The sequence below is a fragment of the Typopeltis vanoorti genome, chromosome 24, assembly GCF_054136105.1.
Source record: "Typopeltis vanoorti isolate ZY-2024b chromosome 24, IOZ_Tvanoo_1.0, whole genome shotgun sequence".
Taxonomy (NCBI): Eukaryota; Metazoa; Arthropoda; class Arachnida; order Uropygi; family Thelyphonidae; genus Typopeltis; species Typopeltis vanoorti.
In genome coordinates, this window is record NC_143572.1 from 26,191,378 (window position 1) to 26,205,043 (window position 13,666).

A 13,666-nucleotide genomic window follows, 5' to 3' on the forward strand; every position below is an offset into this window, starting at 1 on the left:
GATAGTGATGAGTACTTACAAAAATGATTTGTATAACCTGGAAATTTGGATAAATGAAAATGGCTGTTAGTTTAATGTTAGTGATAGTAAAATTATGCACTTTGGTGTGATATTTCCAGTGGCATATTATATTAGTGGGGTTATGCTACAAGAAACTGTGGATGCAAGGGAATCTTGGCATATTGGTGGATAGGAATTTGAAGTTCAAAGGTCACATAGCAAAAGTTGCAAATACAACTCTGAGGATAATTGCGATGTTGAAGCAAACCTTGACATTATGTCAGTAGCCTGTTGTAATGACTCAAAAAATTCCTTCACTTCTTCCTTAGAAGAACCTTCTGTGTGACCATAGACACAAATAAGTTTCATTGTCCATTTCTCCATTTTGAAGTTTGCCCACTAACTTACTTGAAACTGCCTTCCAATCAAGAAATTTATCTTCATATTTGGTATTGAATGCTATCACTACTCCTTCCTTTCCTTGATCATTATTGTCTGAAAACAACATCCTACACTTATTATTTAGTAAGATCTCCCTGTTTTTTTGTCTTTTTTTATCTAAGTAATGCAAATTTGTCCATGTCATACTTTTCCAATTCTTCAAGTTCGATTTCTTTTCCATTAATTACATTGATGGTTCTTATCTTCAGTTCTTCTGATGTTGGGTTTATTCTTTTTCTTCTAGATTTTGATTTGGAACTTGTTTCGGTAGCTGACTTTTCACTGTTTGCACTGGTTTCCTGATGAAAACAGCAGGGGCCTTGTTTAACTGGGTGACACTCCAGCTACCATGAAATCTCATCATATTGTACCATCACATGTGTTTGTGGTTTAAGCCAATAAAGGGTACAACTTGGTCGGCTAAGTCCCAAATTGCCAGCCCATCCTCATTTGTTCAGTGCCCAGTAGATACCTACTAACTCTTTTAGCATCCGTGTTGATATCCCATTAGTTCCAATTGCAGAATTCTTATTTAGTTTGTGCAACAGCCCTAGTACTTCCTCCTCATACATGTGAGTTTCCTCATTAGTGAAGAGATAGCAGTGAGTTCAATTTTGCATATATCACATTGATGCTTTTAACAAAATGGCTACTCATTAGTTGAACAATCACTTCTGCATCAGTGGCCTACATATTGTCTGCAATTACTAGAGTAATTCTTTCAAATTCATTCTTTTACTTACAGCATAATAATAGAATTCTTTTGGGTTGTCTTTAACCTGCAGAGCCAGTTTCTTTTCATAATCAGATTTAGCTTTCTGTATAACACTTGTAACTTCTGGCCTGCTGCTTATAATTATCATAACCGACATCATCCTTATGCATGAGGTATTCCTTCCACATCATATTTTTCTTAGGAATCTCTTACTTAATTAGATAACACATCCATTTCACTCCTACTCTATTTATTCTTTGAACTCTAGGGACAGTATTCTGATATTGTATAATTTAAGTATTTTTTTAAAAATTCCCACACAGTCAATATCCTTCCCATTTAACAACTGATACCATGGCACAGAACCCAGCATACTCCTTGAATGGCCATAATTTCCTGCTTTATAATTTAGCATGATTTAGCTTAATTTAGCATAATTTAGCTTTTCTGAATGGAACCTTCATAAACTTCCATTTACTTTGGAGAATTTGTTAATTTTGTTTGAAGTATATAAATCTTCAATGTAACATAATTTATAGTCCAAATAATTAAAATTATTGACTTATTCAACTATTTTATTGTATATTACTATTTTATTTCAGATGGGCATTTTCCTTTGGAATTTTGTTTTTTTTGAGAGATCGATGTATGCCAGAAAGTTTTAAAGCGAATAAAGTTGAGCAGCTCTCAGATGTGAACTGTAGACTAAAATGCACAAAGATTATTGAAGCAAAAAATTAAAGAGTTTGAGAACAGGAACCAAACATTAGAGATTCAGTGGCAAGCCTTGAAGAAAACCTTGATTGATTCAGCCAGAGAGGCATGTGGTGAGGTTGTCTGCAAGGATAGAAAAATCAGAACTCCATGGTGGACACAGGAAGTTAAAGAGGCAGTGAAGGAAAAGAAGAAAGCATATCAAAAGTTCCTGGCAAATAAGTCAGCTTGGGCTCTTAGAGAATACAGAGACAAATGTAAGAAAGCTAAACACTGTGTAAAACTAGCTAAACAAAAGTCATGGGTGGACTTTGGCAAGAACATAGAAAATAAATATCAAGAAGGTGGCAAAATATTTTGGAGGTTGTTGAAGAAGCTTAGAAATGGAGGAAAGAGTATTGTAAAAAGAGTTAGAGATGATAAAGGTGACATAAAAATGGGAGAAAAAGATTTACTTGAAGTATGGAGTAATTACTTTGAAAAACTGCTAAATGAAACAAGCAGTGATGACAGCACAGTGGTAAAAAACTGACCAAGCATGCAGTCAGGAATACATATCCATACTTGAAGTAGAAAAAGCCATCAAAGGCTTGAAATGTGGAAAGGCAGCAGGACTAGATGATATTCGACCAGAAATGCTGAAGTATGGTGGTGTAAGAGTCTTACAGTGGCTGCACTGCATAGTTTCAGAAAGCCTGGACAGGGGGTCGAATTCCTGATGATTGGAGTAGAGCTCTCATAGTACCCATATATAAAAAGGGAAATAAAACTGAATGTGAGAATTACAGAGGTATTTTCCTACTGAGTTCCTGGCAAGATCTATGCAAGTATACTTGAGAAACGGTTGAGAAGAATTGTGGAAGAAAAGCTTGGTGAAGAACAAGCTGGATTCAGGCCAAATAGAGGCTGTCAGAATCAGATTCACTTTACGACAAATAGTAGAGAAATCATGGGAATATAACAAAGATCTGTATTTAAGTTTTGTCGATTTGGAAAAGGCATATGACAAGGTGCCAAGAGAGAAGCTATTCAATACGCTACAGATATAAATGGGACATTATATCAAGCAATACTTCGTCTTTATTTGAGTTGTAAGTCAGCAGTTAGAATTGAAGGAAGTACAGGAAGATGGTTTAATGTTAAATCTGGTGTGAGACAAGGATGTACATTATCCCCTTTGTTATTCATTAATTATATGGATCACATTATGAAGGAAATTGGTATTAAACATGATATCAAAATTGGAGATGTTAGTGTCAGCTCTTTGCTTTATGCAGACGATGTTATACTTCTAAATAAATCCACTACAAGTCTGCAAGATTCTCTGACTAAATTGAATAACTGTTGTAATAGATATGGTATGAAGGTCAGCAATAAAAAGACAAAGACAATGAAAATAGGCAGAATCATTAAAAATGTCAACTGTGTTGTGAATGGAGAACCTGTGGAACAAGTAAAACATTTCAGTTACTTAGGCACGATTTTTAGTGAAGATGATAAATTAAATATGGAAATAGACAACAGAATCAACAAAGCTAGTATGGTAGGAAGTCAATTGAATAAATTCATATGGAATAAGAGAGAAATTAGCTGTATACAAGACATTGTTCAAATCAGTTTTAACTTATCGATCTGAGAGCTGGGTCAGAAGTAAAACACTTGACCAAAGACTAGAGACCACAGATAAGAGAGTCCTGAGAAAGATTAGGGGCATGAACTGATGGCATCAATGGCAATATCATATTAAAAACGAGAATATTAGGAAAGAACTTGACATTGTCAGCATCCAGGAATGCGTTAGCAGAGCTAATCTCAGGTGGTATGGTCTCTTAAACAGAATGGGCGAGGAAAGATTAGCAAAACAAGTGTTTCTGTGCCAAGTTGGCAGGAAAACGACCCAGTGAAAGACCAAGATATAGGTGGATTGATACAGTACAAAGTGCCTTAGAACATAGATTTATAAGATCTGGTAATGTTGGAGTCTTGACAAGTAACAGACTGATTTGGAGGAAAATTGTAGATAGGAAGTTAGTAATGATGTAAATTTTTCATGTAGTACTATCATATCCTGTAACACCCCTTGAGGGTACATGACAGGAATTTGATGATGATGATATATATCAGCCACCTACTTATCCCAAGTCCATAGTTGATATTCCAATCCATAGTCTCCGGTTTATTCAATAGTCTTTCATTGAGTATCTTAGCAGTCTAACAGTATCATGGTGAGGATATCCATCCCTTTATCCAACTCAGTCCTAGCATTATTATAAAATAAGAGCAAATTTCTAAAACATGATCCCCTTTCCAGCACTGTTCCCTGCAAATATAGCTTGTCAGTCCATTTCTGTATACGATCTCATACCAACTTCTCTAAAGTCTTCACAATCACTCTAGATCAGGGGTCGGCAAACCTTTTAGACCATTGACCACCTCGTGGAATCCTTGATCCCTCATTGACCCATATCATGTTAAATAAATGAATAAATGTTATCAATAATAATTTCTCAATTTAAAAATAATTCCTTCACTTGATTACTGGTTCTCGATAAGAAATATTTAATGAAATTTATAAAGAACATTAAAAATGTACTTACATTTTATTGAATTACTTGGAATGGTTAATGAGAAGGATGTGTTTGATGAATGATAGCCATTGAATCAACCTTTGGTTGGATATTGGTGAGTTTTAGCCTTAAGTCACCGTGCTCTTCCAGGTTCATTCGAGGAGAGTATGCGCTTCTCCTTCGTTGGCTCAGCCAATTGGCATTGCATATTTGCTAGGTGTTACTCAAAATTGTTTTAGGTGTTTATTGACTCCCTTTTGACCCCTAGACATTTATCGACCATTTTGCTGAACCCTGCTATAGATACTGATAGGACAATGAGTAGACACATTGTTTTTTTTGTCAACCTTGTACAACAGACCTATCATACATTCTTTCCATTCCTTTAGGGTCTTTTCTGAGCTGAGACTCAAGTTATACAAGCATATCAAGGGCTAAGAGCCAATTCAACTGAACATTTCTTACCATATGTGCTGATATACTACCTGGCTCTGTTGCTGAATTGATATCTAGGTTATGCAGTAGCTCTTGAATCTCATTTTTATCCACCTCTATCTCTTCATCCAGTATAGTGGTGGTGCTGTGGTTAATAGATATTGGTGAAGTGATCACTCATTAGTTGAACGATCTCACATGCTTCTCATACAAGGTCTACTGTCTGTATTCACTAAGTTATTCTTCCATTCATTTTTTCTTACTTACAGCATGGCAATAAAATTCTTTTGGGTTGCCTTTATCTTGCATAGCCAATTTCTTTTCGTACTCTAATTTAGCTTTCCATACAAAAAAGTCATAACTTCTATAACCTTATCTTTATATATTTCATCCATGTTTAAGGCATGAGTTATGGAAGATCTTGAGGTTTGAATCATTTAAATACTGCAAAGTTTGTTGAGGAAAAAATGGTTTTATCATCAACAAAACTATGATTAAGATTTGAAATTATTATTATTACAAATATTATTACATGATACTTCCAGGGAGACCAAAGACTCATTGATGGAGGGCACCTACTCTACCAACGCCATCTACCACCTACCACCACCACTAGATTTCACAGACAATCACAAACATCCATGCCCACAGCAAGATTCGAACCCACAGCCTTTTGACTAGAGAGTGGATATGCTAACCACTCAGCCAACCAGGCCAGAAATTAGAGAGAGATGGTCATTGATGTAATGTAATGTATAGAATGAAGAGTGTGGGTGAGAGTAAAGACATCTGATGAGAGGAAGATATCCACCATTACACATAGTGAATGATACTATTAAAATCAAATATGACAAACTTCAGCCATTAGCTTTGTAATTGGTCACCTCCGGTGATAGACATCTGGAATAAATTGACTGTTTTCTTAGAACTGTCAAGAAATATGACACAATATACAATATTTCTTAATTCTAAGTTTAATAAAAGTTTTGAAGTTTTTGTGGTTAGCAACTCCTTTCATGTTTGAAAGATTCTTAATCCAAAATCAGAGTAGTTTTGGATGTTTTTATCTGAATTTTTGATTTTAATGATATAATCCACACATTAGTTCATTATGAAAATTTCAGATAAGTGACAATGATTTAATGTAACATCTTGAAATTCAAACATTAATTCTACAATTTCATTTTTATAATTTCATACTGTTTTAGTTCTTTCTTATATCTTCGATTATTGTTTCCATTTGTACTTTTTCATGTGTTTTTACAATATTTTTACAATATTTCTTAATTCTAAGTTTAATAAAAGTTTTGAAGTTTTTGTGGTTAGCAACTCCTTTCATGTTTGAAAGATTCTTAATCCAAAATCAGAGTAGTTTTGGATGTTTTTATCTGAATTTTTGATTTTAATGATATAATCCACACATTAGTTCATTATGAAAATTTCAGATAAGTGACAATGATTTAATGTAACATCTTGAAATTCAAACATTAATTCTACAATTTCATTTTTATAATTTCATACTGTTTTAGTTCTTTCTTATATCTTCGATTATTGTTTCCATTTGTACTTTTTCATGTGTTTTGTATTCTTTGTTTGGTTCCTGTCAATACTTTGTGTTTATCAGTATATGCATTTCTATCATTTATTTGTTCTGTTTCCTTTGTTTATGTATGGTTCCTGCAATACATAACAAATTGTTCTGTCATCAGTGCTCAATTTCCCACCATTCCCTTTGTCTACTAATTGTGATGTCATTTGCTAGGAATTGTTTGCTGTCATGAAAGTTTGAATTTTTACTATATAATAATGCAGGTGCTTAAAATATCAATTCTATGGAACTTAAGCTGGAACTTTTCTGTAGTGATAATTAAACATTTTGTTATAGTAATGTTTGTTCACTATAGCACGCATCTACTGTAATATACCAGTTAATAAAAATAAAATCTTATAAATATATATGAATGAATCAGATAATCGTACATTTTGATTCACTTCTAACTTATCTGCATGTGCCTGTTAATTTATTTTGCAGGAAGCTCATGTGAATACCTGTTATAAGCATTTTTACTATTTTGTGACAGAATTTGATCTGGTTAGTCCAAGGGAACTGGAACCTCTGGTATTTATATTATTTTAATTATTCTTAATATGTTACTACACGACATTAGTTATATCTAATTTATCATCATTATTATTATGTGGCCTCCTTGGAAAAGCACAATTAATATTGTACCTCCCATACCATAACTTTTATTCATTGAACTATTAATCTGTTTTTTTCACCATCTTAAGCTCTAGCATCGCCATTGCTTCATCTAATTTAGATCATAAATAAACTAATAGTTAACATATGGTAGTCCTGATATTACTTATTTCTTGACTTTTTCTAGTTTCCTCATCACCCTCAAAATTGGAGTAACCAAATCAATGCACAGCAGTCTAGACATGTTGTGATCTGAGCCATGTAGAACAAACTACTACTTTAGCACTGCTTGTTACTGTCTTTCTCATTATAGCATCAAACCTGTGTACTTCAAACTGCCTAAGTCATTATTTTCATCTGCCGATATTTCCGTTCCATATTTTTTGGCTTTATATTTAGGGTAATATTGACATTTCACGTTATGATTTAACAAAAGTATTTTCATTAATCTGTGAATGCTATACATGTTTGCTTTATTATTTGGAATGTTCAATTTCAAAGTTAGGATTCATGTGTGTAATTATTAATCAATAATTTAGCAAACATAATCTCTACACTGGTATCCAAAACCTAAGGATGAACACTATATCTGAAGATTAAAACTGCAAATTCAGACAAATCAGTTTGTTGCAATTTGTGTAACTGACAATTTCGAGTAGAAAGTGGGTACACATTCAAATATTCAAATTACACCCAAAGTGTACTCAACAAAATAAAACGAAAAAGGCTGCGTTAAGCGAATTGTGTTTGTAGAAAGCTCTTTTCATGAAGGAATAAAATTGCAAACTTGGATGTCTTGTAATGTCTCAATTCTTCTCTGCATGTAATCATCATCTAGATGATTTCATGCAGAGAAGAATTATTGGAGAAGGCTACAGAATTACTGATATTGCCGGAGAGCTTTGAATATCACATAGCATTACATCCATGCTCTGGGCAGCTTTTCAACTAATGGAATGTGTTCCAGACATCTGCTAAAAGCTCTCCCAAGCACTACCATGGAGCATGAAGACAGGTTTTTGGTTATGACAGCGAAACATAATAGATGCCAACAACAGGTCAGCTTGCAAGTTAGTTCCATTCAAGCACAGTTACATGAATATCTTGACAGTGGCAAGACATCTGCAACAAGTATGATAAATACTTGTTGCAGACCTACATACCCAAAGGCCAATAGTCTGCATCCCTTTATCCATAGCTTATCATTGAGCATGTTTTCAGTGGTGTTGTATCCATAAAAATTGGACAAGACACCAGTGGGCTAATGTAATCTTTACAGATGAATTGTTTTTGTCTTTCCTTCGATTCTAGATGGCACTTGATGTGAAAGCGGTACTGCTTACCATTGCAAGAATGTTCTTGAAAGGAATAGGTATGGCAGTGCTGGGTTAATGGTGTGGGTAAGCATTATGCTTAATGGACACACCAAACTACAAGTGCTGGAAAAAGGAACTACGACTGGTGAAGAATATTGCAACAAAGTTCTTCATCATGTTCGATTGTTCCATGGTACTGTAAGTGAAGAATTCATTTTTATGGATGACAATCCCACACCACATCATACAAAAGCAGTCTAAATATTTCTGGAGAATTTATTTTCACATTTGGCTGTAGTCATGAAACTTTTTTTCATGCACAGGTAAAAATGTAGTTCATTCTTAGCTTTAAAAAGACAAATTATCCTTTTTAGATATTCTACACCTCCGCTCACCATCAGTTGAATTAATTACTTCCATTTATCAAAAGCCTACTTTCATTGGATGCTAAAACAATAGCAATCAGCTCACCATCCATCTCAGAAAACTGGAATTATAGAAAATTTATTGCTCTGTACGCAGTATTTTTTTACAGCTCGACTATTACGCCAGGAACTCTTAAACATCAAACAATATATGAAACTCAATAGCTTTTTATTTCATATAATCCTAGCTCACGTAACAAGGAAACAAATGTCGAATCCCAATTCCATACATTTCTGGCATCTCAGAATCCATTCCATAATTATTAATAAATACAATTTAGTGGCTACTTTTCTTCCAATCAACAAATTATCATCATGGTTTCCACCTTCCAATGTTCTCCTCTGGCTCTTCCTGATGTCTACTAAGTTCCTTGTCACTGTCATCATTCATACTTTGGACAAAATGGACAATCAGTAGAAATGAGAATACAAAAACAACAGTCTTACATTAGCAACAGGAAATCTGAGAAATCTAGCTTGGCACAGCACAGAATTGATACAGGCCACAATATATGTTCTGAAACATGCTTATCTCATCTGTCTTTTTTTCTATAAATTTGAATGTTTATTTAAAGAAAGTGCTGAGACCTTACTTCGTCATCCAAACATAAATTGAAACAACTGCCTCTCATTATCTAAGATATGGGAAAATCTTATTCTAATTGCATGTCACTAAAGTTTTTTTTTTTAATACAGTTAAATGAATAATTAATAATGTTTCCACCGTTATACCATTGCATTGTTTTATGTATAACGTTATGCAGCTCTTACTGTTCCATTGTTCTCATTATATCTTGTAATTAATTATCGTTATCACTGATGATGGCCCATAATGTTTAGGCAGAAAATATGGCTTTAAATAAATGTTATTACTTATTTCCTCATGTTTTTTGTGTGAATTAAAGAAACCTCTTATGGCATATGTATCTCTTAAAGAAGAAGACTTATACTTCAGAAGATTGAATTCCAAATGGTTAGGGTACATTTCTGATAATATTCCTCCTTTTTATGAACATAAAACCAAATTATGAGAATTACAGTGTAATTTCCCTACTGATTGTTACACTATGATTAATTCAAATTTATACACCTGTGAACAAATAGTAAAGTTGTCATGGGAATATAAAAGGATCTATATTTGTTTTGTAAATCTAGAAAAAGATAACTTGTCAAGAGAAAAGATCTTAATGCTGTAGTACATCATCCAATTCTTGACATGTACCCTCATGGGGTGTTCAGGATATTATAATAGTACTACAAGAACTTACATCATTACTAACTTCCTATCAGCAATTTTCCTCCAAATCAATCTGTTATCTGTCAAGACTCCAACATTATCAGATCTTATATTTCTGCCTTCTAAGGCATTTTTTACTATGTCAATCCATTTATATCTTAATCTTCCTCTGGGTCTTTTTACTGCCAACCTGGCAGAGAACACTTGTTTTTCTAATTTTTCCTCTCTCATTCTGTTTAAGTGACTATACCACCTGAGATTAGCTCTGCTAAAGCATTCCTGGATGCTGACAATATCAAGTTCTTTCCTAATATCCTCATTTTTAATATGATATTACCATTGATGCCATCTGTTCACGCCTCTAATCTTTCTCAGGACTCTCATATCTGCGGTCTCTAGTCTTTGGTCAAGTGTTTTACTTCTGACCCAGCTCTCAGATCCATAAGTTAAAATTGGTTTGAACACAGTCTTGTATAAGCTAATTTAGTGTTTTGACTAATTTCTCTCTTATTCCATATAAATTTATTCTTCCTACCATACCAGCTTTGTTGATTCTGTTGTCTATTTCCATATTTAATTTACCATCACCACTAAAAATTATGCCTAAGTAGCTGAAATGTGTTACTTATTCTATAGGTTCTTCATTCACGATGCAGTTGATATTTTCAATGCTTCTGCATATTTTCATTTTCTGTCTTGTTGAATGCTGACCTTCATACCATATCTATTACAACAGTTATTCAATTTAGTCAGGGAATCTTGCAGACTTGTAGTGGATTTATTTAGAAGAATAACATCATCTACATAAATTCAAGAGCTGACATTAACATCTTTAATTTTGATGTCTGGTTTAATGCCACTTTCCTTCATAATGTGATCCATATAGATAATGAATAACAGAGGGGATAATGTGCATCCTTGCCTGACACCAGATTTAACATTAAACCATCTTCCTGTACTTCTTTCAATTCTAACTGCAGACTTACAACTCAAATTAAGACTAAATATTGCTTGATATAATGCCCCCATTGACACCATACAACTATAGCGTTTTGAATAGCTTCTCTCTTAGCATTTTGTCGTATGCCTTTTCCAGATCTACAGAACTTAATACAGATCTTTGTTATATTCCCATGATTTCTCAACTATTTTGTTATAAAGTGAAAATCTGATCCTGACAGCCTCTATTTGACCTGAATCCAGCTTGTTCTTCACCAAGCTTCCCTTCCACATTCCTTCTCAACCGCTTCTCGAGTATACTTGCATAAATCTTACCAGGAACACTCAGTAGGGAGATACCTCTGATTCTCAATTCCAGGCCTTCTGAACTATGCAGTGCAGCCACTGCAAAACTTTTATACTTCCATATTTGAGCATTTCTGTTTGATTTTCATCTACCCTTGGGGGTTTCCACATTTCAGGCTTTTGACTTTTTCTACTTCAAGTATGGATAAGTATTCCTAATTGCATTCCTGTTGAGTGTTTTTTTGGCACTGTGCTGTCACTTCTTGTTTCATTTAGCAATTTTTCAAAGTAATTACTCCATACCTCAAGAATATCTTTTTCTCCCGTTTTCATGTCACTTTTATCATCTCTAACTCCTTTTACAGCATTCTTTCCTCCAATCTTAAGTTTCTTCAACAACCTCCAGAATATTTTTCCACCTTCTTGATATTTATTTTCTATATTTTTTGCCAAAGTCCTCCCATGACTTTTGTTTAGTTAGTTTTACACAGTGTTTAGCTTTCTTACATTTGTCTCTGTATTTTCTAAGAGCACAAGCTACGCCAGGAAATTTCGATATGCTTTCTTCTTTTCCTTCACTGCCTCTTTAACTTCCTGAGTTTTGATTCCAGTTTTCAAACTCTTTCATGTTTTCTTGAATAATGTTTGAGAGCTGCTCAACTTTTATTTGCTTTAAAACTTTCTTACATGTTCTCTTTTCAGTATGAAATTCAATTTTTAATCATCATCATCATCATCAAATTCCTGCCATGTATACTCTCAAGGGTTGTACAGGATATGATAGTACTACATGAAAAAAATTACACCATTACTAACTTCCTATCTACAATTTTCCTCCAAATTAGTCTGTTACTTGTCAAGACTCCAACATTATCAGATCTTATATTTCTATCGTGTCAGGCATTTTGTACCGTATCAACCCACCTATATCTTGGTCTTCCTCTGGTTCGTTTTCCTTCCAACCTGGCAGAGAACACCTGTTTTGCTAATCTTTCTTCGGCCATTCTGTTTAAGTGACCATACCACCTGAGATTAGCTCTGCTAACATTCCTGGATGTTGACAATGTCAAGTTCTTTCCTAATATCCTCATTTTTAATATGATATTGCCATTGATGCCATCTGCTCACGCCTATAATCTTTCTCAGGACTGTCATATCTGCGGTCTCTAGTCTTTGGTCAAGTGTTTTACTTCTGACCCAGCTCTCAGATCCCTAAGATAAAACTAGTTTGAACACTGTCTTGTATACACCTAATTTAGTGTTCCGACTAATTTCTCTCTTATTCCATATGAATTTATTCAGTTGACTTCCTACCATACCAGCTTTGCTGATTCTGTTGTCTATTTCTATATTTAATTTACCATTTTCAGTAAAAATCGTGCCTAAGTAGCTGAAATGTTTCACTTGTTCCACAGGTTCTCCATTCACAACACAGTTGACATTTTCAATGATTCTGCCTATTTTCATTGTCTTTGCGTTTTTATTGCTGACCTTCATACCATATCTATTACAACAGCTATTCAATTTAGTAAGAGAATCTTGCAGACTTGTAGTGGATTTATTTAGAAATATAACATCATCTGCATAAAGAAAAGAGCTGACATTAACATCTCCAATTTTGATATAATGTTTAATACCACTTTCCTTCATAATGTGATCCATGTAGATAATGAATAACAGAGGGGATAATGTACAGCCTTGTCTCACACCAGATTTAACATTAAACCATCTTCCTGTACTTCTTTCAATTCTAACTGCTAACTTACAACTCAAATAAAGACTAAGTATTGCTTGATATAATGCCCCATTGACACCATATAACTGTAGCGTATTGAATAGCTTCTCTCTTGGCACCTTGCCATATGCCTTTTCCAAATGGAGAAATCTTAAATACAGATCTCTGTTATATTCCCATGCTTTCTCGACTATTTGTCGTAAAGTGAAGATCTGATCCCGACAGCCTCTATTTGGCCTGAATGCAGCTTGTTCTTCACCAAGCTTTTCTTCCACAATTCTTCTCAACCGTTTCTCAAGTATACTTGCATAGATCTTGCCAGGAACATTCAGTAGGGAAATACCTGTGTAATTCTCACATTCAGTTTTATTTCCCTTTTTATATATAGGTACTATGAGAGCTCTGCTCCAATCATCGGGAATTCATCCTTCTGTCCAGGCTTTCTGAAACTATGCAGTGCAGCCACTGTAAGACTCTTACACCACCATACTTCAGCATTTCTGGTCGAATATCATCTAGTCTCTGCCTTTCCACATTTCAAGCCTTTGATGGCTATTTCTACTTCAAGTATGGATATGTATTCCTGACTACATGCTTGGCCAGTGTTTTTTACCACTGTGCCATCATCACTAC

At 34.2% G+C, this 13,666-nt stretch overlaps 1 protein-coding gene across 1 annotated transcript in view; it reads left to right on the forward strand.

The window, feature by feature from the left end:
• Positions 1-13,666, forward strand: part of Mob3 (MOB kinase activator 3) — a 150,422-nt gene that overhangs the window by 94,728 nt on the left and 42,028 nt on the right. The window contains exon 6 of the mRNA XM_090413795.1: positions 6,905-6,991. Coding sequence (XP_090269921.1) covers positions 6,905-6,991 — 87 coding nt within the window. The remainder of the gene's footprint in view (positions 1-6,904; positions 6,992-13,666) is intronic.